We start from the raw sequence: 21687 nt of genomic DNA on the forward strand, positions 1-21687 counted from the left end.
GAGACTTGCGGAACGAGTCACATCATTTTTTCCAAAAAAGCTTATTTGTTAAATCTATACTAATTGAAACAAGCATATTGAAAAAGCTTATTTTCAAGCAGTGTTAAACAATGAATTGAATTGTCTTCCAGTGAAGCCACTGTAAAACGGACTTCGAATTTTTTTCAAACGACAATCTGTGCTACAAGTGTCGTTTTGACAGTGTTGTGATTGTCTTTTTCAGTCTCAAGTTATAGCGCGTCAAAGATGGAGTCCACCAAGCAAGAAATTCGCCATATTTTACATTTTTACTAGCTGCGAGGTAAAACTGCAACGAAGGCATGTGAGCACTCGCTCGATTGGCCAGGAACTGGGTATAGACCATAAAACCGTTTGGAACTATTGCAGAAGATTGGATTCCAAAAAAAGCTGGATGTATGGGTGCCACACGAGTTGACGCAAAAAAACTTTTAGACCCAATCAACGCTTGCGATGCACTGCTGAAACGGAACGAACTCGAACATTTTTGAAGAAGATGGTGACTGGTGACGAAAAGTGGATCACGTACGACAACCTAAAGCGAAAAAAGTCGTGGTCGAAGCGCGGTGAGCCGGCCCAACCCAGCAAACATTAAATCGCATAACAAGCGTATATATATAACATCATACCCAGCAAACATTAAATCGTATAATTTTGCACGAGCCAAGTCTTACAAGAAATCCGAATAAATCATAATCGCATATAATATCAATCAAAGTATGTATCGTGTATATTTGAAATCGCATAAAATGTAAAAACTCGATTTTATATATCATTATCAAATAAAGTCGCAATTCGTTATAATAAACATCAATTTTATGATGTACATTGTCGTAAAATATATTTAATCCGCATCATATGCGTATATTACGCTGATGCAATTTGTGTGTCGTATAAGCGTATAATTTAAATCGGTTCAGTACTGTAGTAAATCGTGTTGCATGCTGAAGAAAATTATGAAACAGTAAATCATATTAAATCCTAATGAAGAACATATTACATCATATTGAAATGTCAATGAAATGCTGATGCACTCGAAAGTTTTAACTGCTGTTGAATCAAATTTCAGATAGCCGCGCGAGATAGCTGGTAATCCAGACGACCGGAGTTCGAACCCACATCGCAGCAGTTTTCACCAAACATCAATCTGTGCCATTTTAAACATTCATATTCCACTCCCAACACAAGTCAATCAAACAATTATTTTTTCTACAAACATAAATACTCATATATAAAAATGGCGATTCGTGAGGTTAATTGAACGATTTAATGTTTGCTGGGAAACCATCGCCAAGCCCGGATTGACGACCAGGAAAGTTTTGCTGTGTGTTTGGTGGGATTGGAAGGGAATCATCCACTATGCTCAACTATGGCCAGACCTCTCTACTGTGAGCAGCTTGACCGTTTGAAGCAGGCGATCGACCAGAAGCGGCCAGAAATGATCAATAGGAATGATGTGGTTTTCCACCAGGACAACGCTCGGCCTCACACATCTTTGATGACCCGCCAGAAGCTTCGGGAGCTCGGATGAGATATCCTATTGCACCCACCGTATCGTCCGGACCTGGTTCCAAGTGATTATCATCTCTTCCGGTCCATGCAAAACGCTCTTTGTGATACTAAGCTGGCCTCAAAAGAGGCTTGCGAAAACTGGCTGTCTGGGTTTTATGCAAATAAGGAGGGGAGGGGGGGTTTTTATAAGGGGGGGGGGATAATGAAGTTGCCTTCTAAATGGCAACAAGTTTGCGAACAAAACGGTGCATTGACTTAAATTGGATAATTTTAAATATGTTAAATAGAGCGTCAAATTTCGATCAGAGATACGACATTTCTTTTTCCCCAACCCTATAATAATCGGCAGCAAACAGGCTCCCGTCGCTGTTGGAGCTGAAAGAAATAGTTGTGGAGAATGCGTTATAAGTGCGATTCACATACAACATCCACGTCACGTCACGTTACGTCAGTTATTCTACCATGCAATTATTATGGAATCATTCACATACACCGGCAACGTAACGACCCGTCAGCATACATTCAACGAAAACGACCGGCAGGATTTGTAGAAAAGAATAATTGACGGAGACGGACGGCTCATTTGGTTTTTATCTGGGCTTTGTGTCTCGGCTTTTGTTATAATTTGGTTGTACAGTTATTTACATCTAATTCGGCATTAAGCTAATAAAACAGACCTGTGATACAACACGTTTAATTGGACATTTTTACCTCTAATTGGACATTTTTGTGAACATTAAGTTGTGCTCCCGTGGCCGAGTGGTTAGCGTCAAACCTAACATGCCGGGGGTTCGGGTTCGATTCCCGTTCTGGTCGGGGAAATTTTTCTTCAAAGAAATTTCCTCTGACTTGCACTGTGGTCACGCGTATTCTAGAGCTTGCCACTCAGAATGCATTCGACGCGTGTTATTTCGCATAGAAAACTCAACTAAGTACCAATTAAAATGACGCAAGTAATACTACGTTGAGACGGCGGAGTTCCTCTAGGAATGTTAGTGCCATATAAGAAGAAGAAGTTCGGGCCCAAATTATGGCCCCACATTGAAAGTCGCCACCAGTCGCGAATGTCCAATTGCTGATCAAAATCGACTCCAATGCGACACTGAGAGGTACATCAGCTTACCGCATTATTATGAGTAACTTACTTTTTTTTATGCCAACATATCTCTTAACTCTAAATTTCAAAGTGAAAATCATTAGCGACTAGCTGAGAGAAACAGTCTATATATTATTATTGTTGGATAAGGGTCGGACTACGGGGTTTTAGCATTTAAATAATTGAATTCAATGATTTTCATTGATTTTTTTCAAAATTTAGAACTGATTCTAGGCATGCTGATTCGAAAGAGGCATTGCAAATTAAAATTGTTGTAGGTGCCGATACCATTAATAAATCATTCGTTTGACATTTGACGTGACTGTGCTGGTGGAAGCATTGACTGCCAGTGTAAATTGGTGGAGACGTTGACGGAACGGAACGTATTGGTTGAATGGACATCCCAATAATTGTTTTTGTCAAGAATCCTTCCCTTTCTAAGATATTGAAGACATCCCTCATGCATAACAGTTCAAAGTTATTTTTAGTCTGTTCATTAATTGTTGAGTGACATTGGTGTATACAAAGTCACCATACAAAAAATGAGGAAAAACTAGCGTTTTGAAAAGCTTGGAGCTTTTCGAAATATTTGGTAAAACACTGAAAATTATACCAACTTGAGAGTTAATATGCGATTCCCAACATAAATTAGAGGTAAAAATTACGCCAAGGTTGGTGATGTTCCCAACTTCGATATAAACATTGCTTCAATTTTAGAAAAAATTATGGGCAAAGGTTTTTCTGCGACCAGCAATAAATTCGATACAGATCTTCGTTAATCTTGATAGAAATATCGTCCACCCAAAAATGATCTATACTCCAATATGAATTTGCATCAGCATAAAGATTTATACAACAATATTTCTAAACCGAAAGAAACCAAGATGGTTTTTTACCCAAAAACTCAAAAACTGATTTCAAGTTTATTTACTCAAACACAAAAAATAACAGTTCTGATAATCACACATGTAGAGTTAAATATGCTCTTTCAAATGCCGCCAATGAACTTTGTTTATGTTTGCCCCACAAAGAATGACAAACAATTGCAAAAAGCGTTTTTTTGGGAGAAATATCAATAACTTTGAGTGAAGTTAAGATACTGACAAGATCTGCATCGCAAAATGTTGGTAAGCTCTAAAAGTCTTTCCAAGACAGTTTGCATGTAGAATTTGAAATATAAAAGTTAGAGCAAAAAAACAGTTTTTTTCATAGTGACCCTAACGCAACTTAGAAAAAGCGCTATATCGGTTATTTCAAGAGATAGAAAAAAAAACTTTATTCTACAAAGATGTCTCAAATACTTGTGGATAGAATATTGTCGAACTAACATAAACATAAAAATGAGCACTCTATTATATGTAACAACTTTGTCGAAGACAGTTTTTGTGTAGAGCATAACTGTCGAACTATAAATGCTAATTCCCACGTAATTTCACCTCTTGGACCATTGTGCAATGGTATTAGCATTTTCAAGCTAGACAATGTGGGGTCCTTAGAGGAAGCACCTAACTTTTTTATATTCTTCCACATCTGTTTACTAGAACCAGAATCGAACGATCGTTTATCATAGTTCTGTTTTGCTATTTTAATCTTTGAGACAATTATATTGCTTAAGACGCGTCCACATTACGCCGAGCGGCCTTGGCCGCCCGGTAAAGCCGACTAAATGTGGACGTACCACCCGGGCTTGCCGAGGTGCCGAAAACCGACTCGAAACAAACCGAACCCAACCCGAAACAAGTGCGTCTGGTTCGAGAAAGTCGAACCAAAACAAAACGAAGTAAGTTAGCATTGACGACATTGTGCTTCGTGTGTTCGTGACAGCTTCGTACATCCGATGGGGCTTCGGCTTCGTGCACCCGATGTGGCGTCCACATTACATAACGAACCGAATATGCCGTCTGGTACATGCCGATCGGCATCATTCGGCATAATGTGGACGCGCCTTTAGACTATTATAATGTACTCCATCGAACAAAGATTGCTGCATGTCTGAATTGTGCATCCCTAGAGCCCGTTTTCAAGACGCCATTCAGGTTCCATATGGTGCACCTGGACTATTATGGAAAATTCCTTCATTCGTCGATGGAAAATATTTGCAAATATGCATTTGTGGTTTCATGAAATTTGTAACCCCTTTGAAGGGTTTTACCAGGTAACTGAATTGGACTAGCACCAGGCTATCCAACACGGATACTCGTAAACTTGTTTGCTCAGTAGATGGCTATAACGAGATTTTTAGGAGTTACGGCAGATCTGTTTGTAAGTTCCAATAGACATGTTTATATCTCGATGATGAAAGGTCTGAAGTGTTGGCTAGAGCAAGGCGCCTAGAAGTATATATAGGATATACTTCTAGGCGCCTTGGGCTAGAGTTAGGCTGTTTCTGAGCACTTCATCTTCTTCTTCTTGAATGCGGTTAACGTTCCTCGTGGAACTTTTGCAGTCTCAACGTATGCATTAACTAGCGTCATTTATTAATACTTAGTTGAGATTTCTTAAGCCAAATAACACGCCTTGAATGTATTCCGAGGAGCAAGCTCTAGAATACGCGTGACCACAGTGCAAGTCGAAGGAAATTTCTCTGACGAAAAATCCCCCGGCCAGAACGTGAATCGAACCCGAACACCCGGCATGATAATGTGATTAAGCCAATGTCGGTGTGAGTAAAAGGCTGCGTGAACGATGCTAATCGAGCCACTGAGAATGGTGACTTTCGTGGAACTATTGGTCTCACCACCATCCATTTGCACCACTACTTAGCTTAACCTCTAACAGAACAGTGTTTTTTCAAGAATCTGTAGAATGAAAAACTTAAGGGGGTAGTACACTATGGAAACTTGAAAAAAATTAAAAAAATATTTCTGGCTTAAAATGTCTCTGGAATGTCTAGTTTACTGTAGTTTTTGTCCAAGGTTTGTCCGATGCATTGTTCCAATGTTACAAGCCAATTAGTGGACCTAAGTCTTAAGGAGTGCGGATCCAAAATTTAAAACCCGTTTTTCTCGAAACCATATTTTGCAAACTGGTGGGAGTTCTACCTACTGAACGGCCCATCCGATTTTGATGAGATAGTTTTTCACAGATTCTCCACTAAATTTCCTGTCATCATAAACCTGTAGAACTCCCACCAGTTTACAAGGTTTTAGCTGCAAGGGTTCAACAAACCGGTTGCGGTTATTCAGGGGACAGTCAAATTGACACCAATATATTTTTTGTTTGTTAAGTAATATATACCTAATAAAACTGTGATATCAGATCAATCATAGTAATTTATTTTCTCGTTGGAAAAAATCGCGAAAATCCCATACTTTTTATGATGTTCATAGTGTACTACCCCCTTAACTAAACTAATTTGCACTACTGACACGGGACACTGGCATCCTGCTTCACAACTGTTCTCAGAGATGTGGTAAATTGCCTAATTTCGTTCACCACGGATTCAAAATCATCCACTCTTGAAGACTTGTTATACAAGTTGCTTGACTTCACTAAATCCGTCTGTCCTCTCGACAACTTGATCATCTTTTTGGGGTATGCTATGACTATGCACTCTTCAAGGCGCCTAGAAGTATATCCTAAGGTGAGGCCGTTTCGTCACTAAACTGGTTAGAAGAGCGGTATATGAAAACAGTACGAAAGAAAGCAGAAGGGGAATTATTCGCTTGAAGCGTGAAAGAGACAGACTGATCACGAGCGAGCTTGGGCACAAGCGTATTGTGTTTTGTTTACAAACAAAACACAGTAGACTTCAAAGATGGCTGAATAGTGGCAGTATTCCTTAGGATATACTGCTAGGCGACTTGGCACTCTCTATGGTTCGTCCTGCGTTAAATACACAGGAAACTATACCACCTGCAAAAGCGAGTGAACTCCACGATCGCTTCAATGATCGGACAAGCGATTGTTTAATTCTTTTGGAGGAATAGAAGTTGTCTGCTTGGACCAGTTTTCCTCGGGTTGTCGGAGGAGTTTCGGGTCTTCAACCAAACGGATTCCCCACAATATGTAACACTTAATGTATAACAGCGCGTTTTCTAAATTTCCTGATATCACTTAGCCTAGGACAAGGCTCGAAAAAAGACAAAGTACGGTCATGTGGGATTACTTTCAACACGCCAATTATTTTTGGAACTTCAGTTTTTTTTCAATGTAACAAAGAATTTTGAATAGTCATTTATATTGTAAGGTTATATTTGTTTATGCTTCTAGGCTCGAAAAAGGTTCCTAACTATGGGAAGACAAAACATTTTTGGAGATAGACAATTGATTTTGAATCAGATTTCAGATAATCAGCCCTATTCTGTATTCCGACGGATTTTCATTTCGTTCGAAACCGTTATTTCGTTCGAGTCATAATTTCGCATTCCATATTCCGAACGTTTTACCCATTCAATGTGCGAAGAGAAACAGATCGAACGAAATTCCAAAACAACCCGAACGGAATACAGAATTTTATCAAGTCGTTCGAAACATTTCGAATCGATCGAAATACATAATAGGGGTGAATGTCTCGATCAATTCAACATCTGACAAATTGCCAATGCAGAAGTTTCAAAATATCAGCGTAGAGGGCTTCAAAAAAGCAAGGATTTCGAAAGGCCGATGCGGAAACTTCATTTGTGTTCATTAGTGCATCAGAAAGTGTGGAGTCGTACCGTGGGAACAGCACGTAGTTGTTTGACGGCTTCCGGTGTGAGACTGTTGCTAACCAAGAAAAGTTGTTGAAATTTTCCCGTAGAGTGAACAAATGTCATCATGAAATAATTATAGATCAACAGATAGCAAATGTTGTTTTATGCGAATTAATTAGCTTTCTTTTTTTGGCAATTACATGTAGTATATTACTTAATGTACTTAATCCATACATTTTTTTTTCTTTTAATATTTTTCTTTTGTGTTCATTAGGTGATAGTAATAATTTTTTCTCTTTGTGTTTTGTGCTTAATACTATATCTTGAACTAAACTGATTTATATGTATCGACTTGATTTGTTAATGTGTTCAAGTTGTGATCATCATCATCATCATTTTGTCTTTCCTGCTGTTGTTTTTTCCAATTATTTTTCAATACACATCACATTTTTTCACTAGAAGATACTCATGATGATCGATTACTATGTTCGCTTCATGACTCTAAACATATATTTATTTGTTCGCTATTTGTAAAGGTAAAAATTATTTAGCTGTTGGGTAAATGCAAAGTAAGTACTGCCGGCATAACAATAAGAAACATATCTAGAAATCTAGAAATACGGGGTGTTATGATAACAGAGCAGCTCTTAAACGTTAGAAGCGACATTAGCGTGAAAAAATATTAAAAATTCTACTATGAACAACAAAGACCAACTAAAAAAAGAAAATAAATGTGTAATGAACGAGATGAACATGTGCTAGTCTGACAACTACAATTCCATTTTAGGATGGTTCGCTATCCATTCTGTCCAGATTGAGCGTCAAAAGACATTTCTACTATACACGACGAATAATTTGTCGATCTGGTTCATGGTAGCTAATGAAAAGTATCCGAGAATTTCGTAAAGAAAAGCTATAACCTATAATCATATTTCATGTTCGCGAGATGCCTTAGAAAAGCTTATTCGCACCAGCGCTGTGATATACATATGAGATATTTGTGAATAGAAGAATATTTTTGAACTGTATGAGACTTTTTAGCTCCAAGCACGGTAGGAATTTATTGCACAGAGTTTTTCGCATATACGCTTAATATCGGTCAATTTTTCTTTTATCTCTTTTAAATTACCTCATTTTATTTCACGCTTTTAATTTACTTTTTAGAGGACCAGCCTCGAAACACCTCTAGTAGTATCAAAAAAGCTTCCGGTGCTCGCTAGCATTTTGGTATCTGCCGAAAGAGACTTTTCTTTTCGCTTGTTTGCAATATGCCAATCGTGGACAATTGAACCATTTTCATTTCTCTAACAGTATGTTTTACACTTGTATGCTTCGATTAGTTCAAAACCATGAAAAGTATGTTTGTTTCTGTATTGTACATTTTCCAGTGCACGAAAATAACATTCACAAATCAGAATAAATACTGCATTGACTCTAGATACTAAATATGAACTACCATTCCTAATTTTTGATGCGTTTAAGATAAAATATAGTATATGATTAGTATTAAATAATCACCCTAGTGTATAACTAAATTCGTATTGTATATCAATCCAATGACAGCGCACTACAGTAAACTAAAAAATCATTATAATTCTTTAATTCCAACATTTTGTGGAATCGAACAAACACTTATTCGTTTGTAGAAAACTACGCATTCAGGTTTTTTTGTGTGCTTTTGAAGTCTCAAGTCCAATGACCTAATTTCAAATTCAAACACTGCGTGAATCGTCGCATAAACTGTATCAGAGGACAGTGATCAGGTATCTTTTTGTACGTTTGAAAAAGTGGCTGTCTTTTGATTAATTCGAAGGGTTGTTAAGCACATTCCATGAAAGCATAATGAAAACTACCCATTGCAATCATCATCTTTGGTTGTGCTTCAAAAGGTCTAGTTTTGTTGAGAATAAATTGAGTTCCCATCCCAATAGAAACAATATATGACTGAAAAATGATGGGTGGGGCACATTGTTAGATCGACTTGACAAACTCCATTCTGTATTTCGTTCGAGTTGTTTAGTTGTTTTAGAGTTCATTTGACCCTACTCGAATGTCAAACCCATTGTTGTTTTTGTTCGAGCTGTCGAATTCTTTCCGTCATTTTTTTACTGCGGATTGCTAGAAGGTAAGTTCGCATTTGTATCGGCTGCGTTCGATTGAACTATTTATGAAGAATGTTCGTCAATATTCGAACACAATCTCCGTTCCAGAAAGTTCAACATTTCAGGAAACCCGTTTTCAAGAACGAATCGGAAGGCTTCCTTATTTAAAAGGAAGCATTTAATAATAATGAAAATCAATAGTAAAAAAATCAAAGAAATTCTTAAGACGAATAAATTTAACTTACGCTCTATTCAAATACAGGATACGCAGGTTCCGTCGATTATAACGGAGTAATCCGATTACTTCCTAAGACGGAATCCATTTCGCTAAATTATTTTCTCATTTAGTGTTTATTCCAATAAAAAAATCCAATAAATTTAAATTCCAGCTCCCGGCACGATATTACCTTTTACTTAAGTGAAGTTTGCTTCTTTTGATAAGTCTGCTTCTATACGGGTTTTCTTCGAACAGTTTAAAATAAGTCGATTGAAATGCGCAATCGATCGAAATAGAGAATACGAAATGATCACCCCTGTTATGTATTTCGATCGATTCGAACCACTTAATAAAATTCCATTCTGCATTCCGTTCGAGTTGTTTTTGCGTTTCGTTCGTTCTGTTTTCCTTCGAACATTAAATGGGCAAAACGTTCGAAATAGCGAATGCGAAATTATAACTTGAACGAAATAACGGTTTCGAACGAAATGGAAATCCGTTGGAATACAGAATAGGGCTGTACAACTCAAACGAAAAAACAGTTTCGAATGAAGTGCAAAATGCATTGGACGCTGCGCATTCTCCCAATCTTTCATACCATTTATGTCTAGCAAAAAAAAAATCTTTTTTTTTCTAGGAGAACCTAGACGAAGAACAACGACTAGAATGAGGCGACAACGCGACAGGCGACAACGATAGACCGCATACCGTGGTGGTTTATTTGAGTCAACAAAACGTGAAAGTGATAGATTATTTGACAACTTGACATGAAATCAGATCTTACGGGAGCGAGGTTTTGCAGTCATAAAGCAAGTAGCAAGTACGATACGCATGGCTGTAAGAAGGAGGTTTTCACCGGCAAGCAGTATACAACCAGCGGAATCTCAGTATGGCCAACATATACTATCGGAAGGCTTATGACTTATGACATACTATATTTGTTTCTCGTCAGGGTATTGAAGGTCTGTGAAGTTGTGGCTTTGTCGGAAGCATGTCATCAATTAGTCTGGCTGAGACAAATACTCGAAGTAATGGAAGAAGACCATCCTGTTTGTTCTGCGTGATGGAACATTCATCTCGAATACTGACTTGCTCAGTTACAACTGTAGTCTTGAAGGATATTCGTAGTTGCATCGATATCGTGAAAACAGACTGCAAAACTATGTTCGTCAGGAAATAATACGAATGGGTATGTTGAAAAATGTAAACAGTAGGAATTTTTTGATACACCATGCGCATACAGAGCCATACTACATTAGAATCTCCAGAAAAGCAGAAGAAGCTTCCGACGAGCAATTTGAAATCCTCGGTGGTGAGAACAGTACAGAACGTAAGGTTAATCACGAGTGAAAATAGAGTCAGAAGAAATAAGTAAAATAACAGCGATTTTCGTTACTCGCGAGGAATTAGTGGCCAGTGATTGTAATCGTAGGTATTTGAACGCGAGTGATCAACTTCGAACCTATCCACGCGTGTGAAGAGTTGGTCGTCCTAAATCGCTAGGTATCTTCTGAGATTGCTTAAGGTAAGGGGCTGTTCAAATACCACGTTAACAAAAAAAGCTCGATTTTAGACACCCCCTTCCCCTCCGTGGACAAGGCTGGACATTATCCTTGAAAAAAAATCGGAAAATAATTGAATTGCGCTTAAATTCCATTTTGAGTTTGTTTTTTTTATTCTTTGGTTTGTCATTGATTGAAATGTTAGCTCTAGAAATGAAAGCGGTTTGTTCTCAATTCTTCGATTTGTTTCTCAACATTTCCCTTGAAGTTTGGGTTCATTTACGAAGATGTGCTATTGACAAGATTCCTGGTCGAAGATAGTGAATCCCCGCCATTCAAAGATGCCGTCTTTATCTGTTCTCCATATCGCGAAGCGAAAGAAACAAGGATCTTTGGATTACAATTTCTTATTCAAATTTCAAATTTTTTTTTTCGCGATTCGGGATCAGAAACCGTTAAGAATCGATTGAGACCCATCCGAGGTCCCTAAGTTGAAAGTTCAGCCTGTGAGATGGTTTCTTGTACAAGGTCTTCAAACAACCGAATAATATACCATGGAAATGTCGATACATTCACCCGAAGTAACAAAAACAAGCAAGATTGAAACGTATTTTGTGCTCAAACTTGTTCACTAGTGTGACAACATACCACAGAAGAGGTCGGAAACTTGTTTTTTTACCCTAAGTCCTCTTACTTCCCAGACGACCACATATATGTTGGCATCTTTTAGAAAACACAGTTGCGGTTTATGAGGGGTCATCATCAAGGATGATCACAAATCCTTAGTCTGGACAGGATTTGCTGCTCCCTTATCGCTTTTACACCTTTGAACCTGGTTATGGGCCCTTTAATTCCCCAGAGGAAGAACCTCGCTTCAACGGACCATTTTCGTGGTATTTTCGTTAGATAAATTCGACAAAAGTTTGCTTCAGGCCCATTGAGCTCACCCCAGCTCGGAAGTTGTTTCTGCATCCTCCATTGGCCTCAAACCAAAGTTGCTTAGTAATCGGTGAGGAGTTGGAGTGTGTTACCTATTGTACGATTTTTTTCGTAAGGTCAGTCAGGTACGTCTCCTCATTTCCGCTGGTTTAGGCGAGGAAGCTAGCAGTGTTGGAGACTATCGCCATATCCACGAAGATGTCCAATATAAATCGGAGATAGAGCTTTCCGGAGAGTTTTATTTCTGGCAAGTCAGGTAGAAATCGTTTTTGGCCGCCCGAGAACGTGTCATTCGTTTATTACTCCGGTGAGGTTTGGTAACAGTTTTTAAAAAGATTAAACCGGATGGCACAGTTCTTCCTCACCTTGTCAACATGGTGCTGGAAATTCAGGTTACAGTCGACCATCACAGTATTTTCAATGTTTTACGGCGAGGGATGTGTTTGTTGTAAATGTTTGCTCCCGAACGCATCCCCGTTGAAAATTTTAACCACCTCGTTCAACAGTTCATTTACCAATAGCATTAGTCGAGGCCCAGATCTTGATGCTTGATGCCATATGCCACCACTAGAAGGTTGTCGTCCGCATAGGTTAATACGAACACTAAGATGGAATCTTGAGGTACACTAATTTATTCTTGTAGGCGCCTGGAACTTTTACTTTGAAGGTTCGGTTTGTCGCGAGGTTTTTCACAAAATGCAGTAGATTGCCATCTGTCAATGTCTTCAGAACTAGTGGAATCCAGGTTCGGCTGTGCGTCTTCTCCAGACTCAGGGCTACCATCTTCATGTACTCTCGATTCTTTCTGAATTTATAATACAGAATTCCCAATCCCACCAGACTCAGAGAACGACTTTCTCCAAGTGAAGATCGATTTTGGGGATAGCTAATGGTCGTTCATTTCGCAACATTTTGGAACAACTTTGTTACAAATGATTGAACTTTTCATCGTCCATCACTTTTTGCTTGAAAACTGTGAATATTCGTTGAGTTGAGTTGAGTTGAGCCAACTCAACTAAAACCCATACATTGCAGCGTTTTTCGTAACCAATTTCATGCTATTTCATCTGTTGTGATTCTTGATCAGAGTCTCCATTTGATTATCATCAGTGGCTGAACAAACTTTCCGAGCAACGAAGTATATTCCAGAAATTATTACATTTCAACAATTTTGTCTTCGTTGCTAGGGGCACTTCTTCAAAAATACGATCTGTGCACCCATGAAAAAATTTGTTGTTCGTGTTCCATTTTCACAAAGCTTGGGAGTTTTAAAAAATTAGAACGAAGCTGTTTTTACCATGGTAGCGTCTTCATTTCGCATCTTCATCCATGATTCTCTAAAACAAATCGATCGCTCTTAGAAAATAATTTCGACGATATAAAATCATATTTTATTGATAAATATGTTTGGGTATGCTTGACCATACAATAATGAAACAAATCAAATGCGATTTCTTTTATTTGGGAAAGAAAAAAGCTTGGGATTTCGCTTTCCATACACCCATACCTCGCTATACGGCCGCTCTTTATACGGCATTTTGCTATAACGGCTCTCTTCAATTCAGGCACGTTTTCGATTTACGGCCTAAAATGTTTCGTTATAACGGCAAAAAAAATTGAAGATTGATTCAAAATCGCTTTTGTACAGAAATGAAAAAATATTTGCGAGACAATAATTCAAGCAACAAAAAAATTAGGTATGCATACATACATATTGGGTTGGGGAAAAAAAGTCGTATATTGTCAATATATGGCAACACTCAAACATATCTTGTGTTGTACTTATCGCATCGGGTCATACTATACGGCTATTTAAAGACGACAATCTGTGCTACAAGTGTCGTTTTGACAGTGTTGTGATTGTCTTTTTCAGTTTCAAGTTATAGCGCGTCAAAGATGGAGTCCACCAAGCAAGAAATTCGCCATATTTTACGTTTTTACTACCTGCGAGGTAAAACTGCAACGAAGGCGGCTGAAAAAATTCGTGTAGTTTATGGACCCGATACTGTAACGATTCGCACAGCACAGCGTTGGTTTGATCGATTTCGTTCTGGTGCAGTGGCTGTCGCAGATACACCCCGTACTGGTAGGCCAATCGTCGCGGAAACCGATAAAATCGTTGAAATCATTCAAGTAGACCGGCATGTGAGCACTCGCTCGATTGGCCAGGAACTGAGTATAGACCACAAAACCGTTTGGAATCATTTGCAGAAGATTGGATTCCGAAAAAAGCTGGATGTATGGGTGCCACACGAGTTGACGCAAAAAAATCTTTTAGACCGAATCAACGCCTGCGATGCACTGCTGAAACGGAACGAACTCGACCCATTTTTGAAGAAGATGGTGACTGGAGATGAAAAGTGGATCACGTACGACAACCTAAAGCGAAAAAAGTCGTGGTCGAAGCGCGGTGAGCCGGCCCAAACCATCGCCAAGCCTGGATTGCCGGCCAGGAAGGTTTTGCTGTGTGTTTGGATGGAAGGATGGAAGTGAATCATCCACTATGAGCTGCTCAACTATGACCAGACCCTCAACTCAGTTCTATACTGTGAGCAGCTTGACCGTTTGAAGCAGGCTATTGACCAGAAGCGGCCATAAATGATCAATAGGAATGGTGTTGTTTTCCACCAGGACAACGCTCGGCCTCACACATCTTTGATGACCCGCCAGAAGCTACGGGAGCTCGGATGGGATGTCCTATTGAACCCACCGTATAGTCTGGACCTGGCTCCAAGTGATTATCATCTCTTCCGGTCCATGCAAAACGCTCTTGGTGATACTAAGTTGGCCTCAAAAGAGGCTTGCGAAAACTGGCTGTCTGGGTTTTTTGCAAATAAGGAGGGGGGGGGGGGTTTATAAGGGGGGGGATAATGAAGTTGCCTTCTAAATGGCAACAAGTTTGCGAACAAAACGGCGCATATTTGACTTAAATTGGATAATTTTAAGTATCTTAAATAACGCGTCAAATTTCGAACAGAAATACGACATTTCTTTTTCCCCAACCCTATGTATTCCATGTAATAAGGAATTGTTTCATTTTTGTTTATAGATTATTGTAGGTACAGGATGGGCCATTTAAAGTGGAAGCATCTGGCAACCCCATAACTTTTGACAGAGATGTCAGATTAACAAATGTCATACCGCGTTGGAAGCGTCATTTCAGTACAATTTTAACCATGGAACAATACACACCTAAACAACGCGCTGAAATTGTTCAGCTGTACATTAAAAATAACTCCTCAATTGTGTTAACTAAACGTGCGTGGAAAAATAAAAATAAAGTTAAAACATCGCCTGGAGACAACACTATACGTCGATTATATGCCAAATTTATATCGTCTGGTAGTGTTGGTAATGCCAGTCATCTGTCCAGACAACGACCAAGACGTTTCGACGAGAATATTGATGCCGTTCGAGCCAGTGTTGCAGAGACTCCATCGACATCAGGTCGCCATCGTTCGCAAGAGTTAGGCATCTTTTTATTGCCATTTGTTCGTGAAAATGAATTGGACAATTACTGGTTCCAACAGGACGGCGCTACATGCCATACAGCGGCTGCCACGACCAAATTATTGCGCGAAATGTTCCCCGGAAGATTAATATCGAAAAACGGCGATTATGACTGGCCACCGAGATCACCTGATTTGACGCCTCCTGACTTTTTTTACGGGGATATTTAAAATCCATAGTATACACTGGTAAACCAAGGACCCTGGCTGCGCTGAAAGACAATATCCGACAAGAAATTGCTGCCATATCGGCCGAAACATTGGGCAAAGTGATGGAAAATGCCGAAAAAAGGGCACATTTTGCGGTCAAGGCCAGAGGCGGTCATTTACGAGATATCATGATCAAAAAGTAGTTAGAACAAATCTCCTTGGACCAAAATAAATGAATTTCAAAAAAAAAATTAAAATTCCACTTCTTTACTTTGCTATTGCAAAAACAAATCCTTCCACTTTAAATGGCCCACCCTGTATGTTGTATGTATTGTTTTTTTTATTCAAATAAAATAAATTTAAAATAATTTAAGTTTTGATTCAAATGAAATAAAAATAAAAATATTAAATGCATTTTGAATGATAAATCATGTTACATATTCAACAAATTTGGAACTGATCTGATTGAATTTGTATGAATTTGTATTAGAATAATTGATTCCTTATACGGCTTTTCGCCGATACTGTGAAGCTACCGAAATTGGTTAGGAAAGAGAGCAAATCCAAATAATTATAATACTAGTGATATAACAGACAAATAATATAATATAAACGAATTTGATTCACGAATTCGTATGGTGGTAAATAGCAGATAACAATGATATTATACACTATGGTGAAACAATTGAAACTCTAAAGTCAAATTACGATTCCACATATTCCTACATTATTGATCCATTTTCATCGGATTTCGCTACAAATCCATTCAATTGTGCTCAAAGACTCGCAAAACATAACTTAGCCAACTAATTTACGATCACAATTAGGGAGGAGAAAGATATAAAATATTTACATTGAAGCTTTGTGCATCATAGACATCGTATAGGATAAAATCTTTCAGTCATTCAAAAACACAATGAACTGAAACGAATGGTGATTAAAATGCGTTTCATTTTCATACTTATTACGCAGTTTACTGGTTTAATATTCAATTCATTCGGTTAAATCGAATGTTGTGGCTGTCGTATGTGTGTATGTGCATTTTTGCTCTGGAAATTTGCGCCTCGGTTTTGTATTGTTATAAAAAATATGTTATTGCGTTACTCAAAAATTTGTTAATTAAAATCCCACCGCTTTAATTCCACACCCGCAGAAAAGAGTCCCACGATCCGGTGGCAACTGCCATCCCATTTTCCGTTACACCTAAACAAGAAACGCGGTTGTCATGGCCAGCGAGTATACCGGCCCGTTCCGCCTTCAGCGTGTCCCAAACGTTACAGTTGAAATCATCGTAGCCAGCCAGCAGCAGACGGCCCGATTTGGAGAACGCTACCGAGGTGATACCACAGATGATGTTATCGTGCGAGTACATGGCCATCTCCTGGTCAGCTCGAATATCGAACAGCCGACAAGTGGCATCATCGGAACCGGTAGCAAACGCGTGCCCATTCGGGAAAAATGTGACCGCGTTTATATCGCTCTCGTGTCCCGGAAACGTTTGCTTGCACTGGCCCTCTCGAATGTCCCACAGCTTAGCTGAGGCATCACACGCCCCAGAGACGAACACTCGACACTGTGGGGAGAGGGACAGTGCCATCACGTCGCCAGTGTGCCCGAGGAACGATGTACACTGCTGACCGGTTTCGATATCCCATAGCCCACAGGACATATCACCGGAGCTGGTGACGATTTGATTATCATCTAGGAAACGGCAGCAGGACAAATATCCGGTGTGGCCGGGTAGCTCCCTGGATACACGGACATTTCCTTCTCTGGTTTTCAGGTTGTAGATCGAACAAATGTTGTCCAGACCGCCGCATGCCACAAAGCTACCGGAAGGTGCGTACGCACAAGTCATAACCCAAGACGAACGCAACGGTATAGCGTGTACCTTGTTCGTCGTATACGAATCCCACACGATCAGCTTACCATCCTGGGAGGCGGATACTAAATTTCTGGAATCACTGCCCCAGTGCATGGCATAGATTTTCGCTAAATGTCCCCGCAGTGTACGCCTGGTTCGCATCTGTATCCTACCAATAGGTTCCAGATTGTTTGTGGCCTGCACCAACGACGTATCGCAGGCCGCCTTTCGTGCATCACGAATCGCATTTTTCAGTGTTTCCGCCTCCTGTCTAAGTGCCTCAAGCTCATTCATCATTACTTTGCACCTTTAAATTAAGCAGTATGCTGACGTGACTAATACTAACCGCTCTATTTTAATAGTAATGAACACTTATTTCACTATGAAAGCGCCTCGTAGGCAAATGTATCCGCAGTGGTATTTGGTAACGTTATGTTTTTTTTTTATCTTTATGTTTCACTTTGTGCCGTGTTATCAGCTGAAGACGCTGATATCTGTCGGTGTCACTCCTTCCTATTTCCGATCACTCTCGCAGACTAGAATTGTAGGAAGCCTTCCTGAAGTTTTTTTTACCTTCACACAAATTGAGAAACTTCTCTAATTGCAACGTTAGGATCTGCAAAATGTTGTAAACACGAAAAACAAATATTACCAGGTGTCGGGTTACGTTTCACGCGAGGGACGAAAAAAATCTTTCACGGCATAATGCTGGGTTATAAATCTTCAAAATACCACTAACACAATATCACCACACCCTGAGAATTTGTAGCAAGAAACGTAGTGCAGACGTGCTCCCTCCTTGCTTCTTGTTTCCCCACACGCACACCCCGTCTCGTGTTCGGTATCACGATGTGGCCGTCACGTTTTCTCACGCGTATTGCTGCTCCGTTTGGCTCAGCAACGAAGCTTGCCTGAGATTTATGCAATGTAGATCCTTTGCTGCTGATTTTTTCACCTATCCACGTAAGTCAAATGGAAGTAAAACAAGTAAAAAGATAAATAAGTTTCAATTTCGAACTGGAGAAACATCAACTAGCAGCTTCATTGGGGGAAAAATCGAACGTGACGTAATTTAATGACTCGCCATGATGTTTTATAGCTTTAGAGTCACTACTGTGGAAAATTGCTCTTTTCAATCCAGTTGTCGTAGATTCGGACAATGTACCTACCGGTTAAAATAAGCCACCATAGCCCGATGCTAGATTCTACTTTCCCTACATTAAAAGACACATACTGAAGATTATTTCCTTGCAACGAATCTACCACCGTTTTGTGGTTCGCTAGCTAGTATCCAGTTCAGATAATATCGATGAGCACATACAGGAAAAATGGAAACTTCACAGCAGCAAGACACGATTTTCCTTTCTTCACTCGTGAGTGAGTGACAATGATGAGTACGAATCTTTTCCATACGAGAGAGAGATGTAAAAATTCTTCTTCGAGGAAAACCGTCCACGGAAGGCGCCTGCGCTGGCCAGAGTTTGGCAGGTTGTGTGAAGATTTCTGACAACCCCCGGTGGAAAGGACCTAGATAGGGAGTTCTTGTACATTATGTCCAGCCGGAAAGCTTTGAACTGACGGTTTCTGGTTTTAGTCATTTAAGCGAGTGGTCGATGTACACCAGTAATGATGTTGTCAATTTTCTTATTATTTGAACAAAATTGAATAAAATAAAGTATTTTGGAATAATGTTGCAATCAGTAACAGTGTTCTGGGATCGATAACAGGTGCATGGCCATATTCCAGACCAGAAAAATGAGATTGAGACCATCTCGAATTCTGCATGGGTTTTTTCACTGTTGTTCGAACATTTTCAAACAGTTTCAATGCTTGGTCAAAGAAAATCCGTTTTTGATGGCATGCGTTGCTCTTCCTTCTTCCAACGTTGTCCTCTTTTTGTAATTCAGCGGCATCTGAAATCAATTAGACTAAAAAAAAACATCAAATCTGTAGGACCAATTCACCCCACAAAAACGTGTCCATGTCACCCCACACAACATGCAAAAATTAAAACACCATCATTTCATTTATTGTTTTCAAACTTACAGTTTCGCTGCATCAAATTGTTCCTCTTCTGTAGGCGAACAGAACTTTACTGCACAATACACGAAAAGTTTGTTTAATCAGCGGGAAAAACATTAAAACCACGATCGGAAAATTCACATTTTTTGACAATCAGAGTGCTTGCTGTGTTCATGCTACCATTTCCTTCCACCTGTCGAATTTTACCAAAGTTTTTTTTACGTTAGTTACATACGGTTCATTAATGAAAGAAGATGACATTATAAAAAATCCAAGTTGAGCCGTACTTTTCGAGATAATGGGGTGGTCCAAATAAATAACCAAATAACGTATGTCCAACTCACCCCGTGTTACCCTACTTGCTCTACACTGATCTGCAGTACTCAACATTAATATGATCATTTAATGTTTTGCTTAAATGAGGCGAATATGGTACTACTCAACGATTTTCAACGTCAATGTCTGCGTTGTTGATATTCGTGAATGATTGTCCGCCATTATCAATATTTATTCGTTGATATATTGGATATCCGTACACTTGTGATCGTTTCGTTGATGAAACCTCTAGGAAACCTCTAGGAAACCTATATTCTATCTGCCATGCAAGGCGATAAAAGTTTCTGATCATCGCATGGGTCATGAACCATGCATGCGGTAACAGTAGCAAACAGTTATTCAGTTTCTAGAATCCAATTGATTTGAAGCTCGATCGAATTTTAAGATTCGATTGAAATCGACTTTTGCATTCTTAAATTCGTCCGACTCAATCGATACAAATGTGGCAACCTTGCCTTGTCGCAAAATAAACGTTAAAATAATCCATATGAATTCGTGGAGCAATTTACTCTCTATCAAATAGGCAGACCGGAAAACAATTTTGAATTGCTGAAATTTGAATGAAAATTATCACTCGATGTCGTTTAAATATGCAAAACACCTAGTCTTGACTCAAACATAACTTTTTTCTATGAATTGCCTTGCATTTCCACCAAACCTTTTTCCATAATATAAAATCATCATCAGACATAGTACCCTGTTTCAGAAAACGAGACGAGCAATTCGTCGAGCAAAATATCCTATTCCAGTACACGAGTTCCATTGAAATGCTTTATTTGGTAGACTGGAAAGACTTCTGTCATTTTTTCTCGGTATGATCAGTGATGTCAGATGTGAAGACATGTTCTTATTTTGAGAAAAACTACATTTTTTAAATTCATCAATCGAGACTCTTTTCTCAGTGCCAAAATCCTAAAATCATAACAAATCATAATAATCAATTAATATATCTTTTTGTTTAATTGATATTTTTCTACCAGCATATGGTTTCATCATTCAGACGTTTCGTTATTATGGAGTTATTGGGGCCAATGTTTATTCACCTAATCAACGATTTATAAAGAATAGTTTCAAATCAATGTGCATGTATTTCCCTTAACAAGTTGACTGCGACGTCAGTCACCGGTGATTGACACCGAGTTTTCGCTCAGGCTGCGTCAGCCACCAGTGACTGACAGTATAATATATGATAATGAAGGTAACTGATATAAACATATAAGCTTATAAGCATTCCCTTTCTAACAAAAATACCTTCCACTACGATAAGAAACGATGGCCCTAATACGTTTGAAAATTTCCATAGAGTCGCTAGAAAACCGTGGCACTCAACGTGATAACAGTTGCACAATAAAGTATTTTCTTCACATGCTAACCAATGTACTTCAAGGTACGATTGATTGAAGTTCAATGTTTACATTTGGTTGTGGGGGTTTGTAAAATGCTCATTTGTGAATCTGTAAAAAATTCAAATTACTGAATTAAATTTTATGATTGCAGTTAAAAACATGCATTGCTTATGCAATTCTAGTTTAGACGTGCCACATTTACACAAATCGAATGGACTTGAATCGCACGGATTACGGAATGCAAAATTGCAATCAGTTCGAGTAATTCTGACTAGATCGGTTTTCAGAATACGGGTGAGTAGTGGATCAGTAGACAGATCTTAAATTTCTGAGGAAATTATACTATCAATTTCCTCAGGTCGTATTTTGCGGACTAATCAAATTAAAATGTGTGTATGAGATAATCTTCGCTTCTTCTATACAACCGGATACATCCAGCA

General features: G+C 39.0%; 1 protein-coding gene across 4 annotated transcripts; it reads right to left on the reverse strand.

Annotated features, from left to right (window-relative positions):
• Positions 1 to 12226: 12226 nt before the first annotated feature.
• Positions 12227 to 18947, reverse strand: LOC129765489 (guanine nucleotide-binding protein subunit beta-1-like). Of its 4 annotated transcripts, none has more exons than XM_055765861.1 (3): positions 18713 to 18947; positions 18298 to 18498; positions 12227 to 18159 (listed from the first exon to the last, which is right to left on the reverse strand). In XM_055765861.1, the coding sequence occupies exon 3, from the start codon at positions 17838 to 17840 to the stop codon at positions 16815 to 16817; it is 1026 nt and encodes a 341-aa protein (XP_055621836.1). In that variant the 5' UTR covers positions 17841 to 18159; positions 18298 to 18498; positions 18713 to 18947; the 3' UTR covers positions 12227 to 16814. The 4 variants fall into 4 exon arrangements, with proteins under 4 accessions (XP_055621836.1, XP_055621833.1, XP_055621835.1 ...); XM_055765858.1 differs by having other exon boundaries at positions 18283 to 18498; XM_055765860.1 differs by having other exon boundaries at positions 18276 to 18498.
• Positions 18948 to 21687: the final 2740 nt, after the last annotated feature.

Source organism: Toxorhynchites rutilus, chromosome 2 (genome assembly GCF_029784135.1).
Source record: "Toxorhynchites rutilus septentrionalis strain SRP chromosome 2, ASM2978413v1, whole genome shotgun sequence".
Taxonomy (NCBI): Eukaryota; Metazoa; Arthropoda; class Insecta; order Diptera; family Culicidae; genus Toxorhynchites; species Toxorhynchites rutilus.

Bases quoted from the DNA above. Each gene is read 5' to 3' on its own strand.
- LOC129765489 (XM_055765861.1), bottom strand. From the start codon at position 17,840: ATGATGAATGAGCTTGAGGCACTTAGACAGGAGGCGGAAACACTGAAA.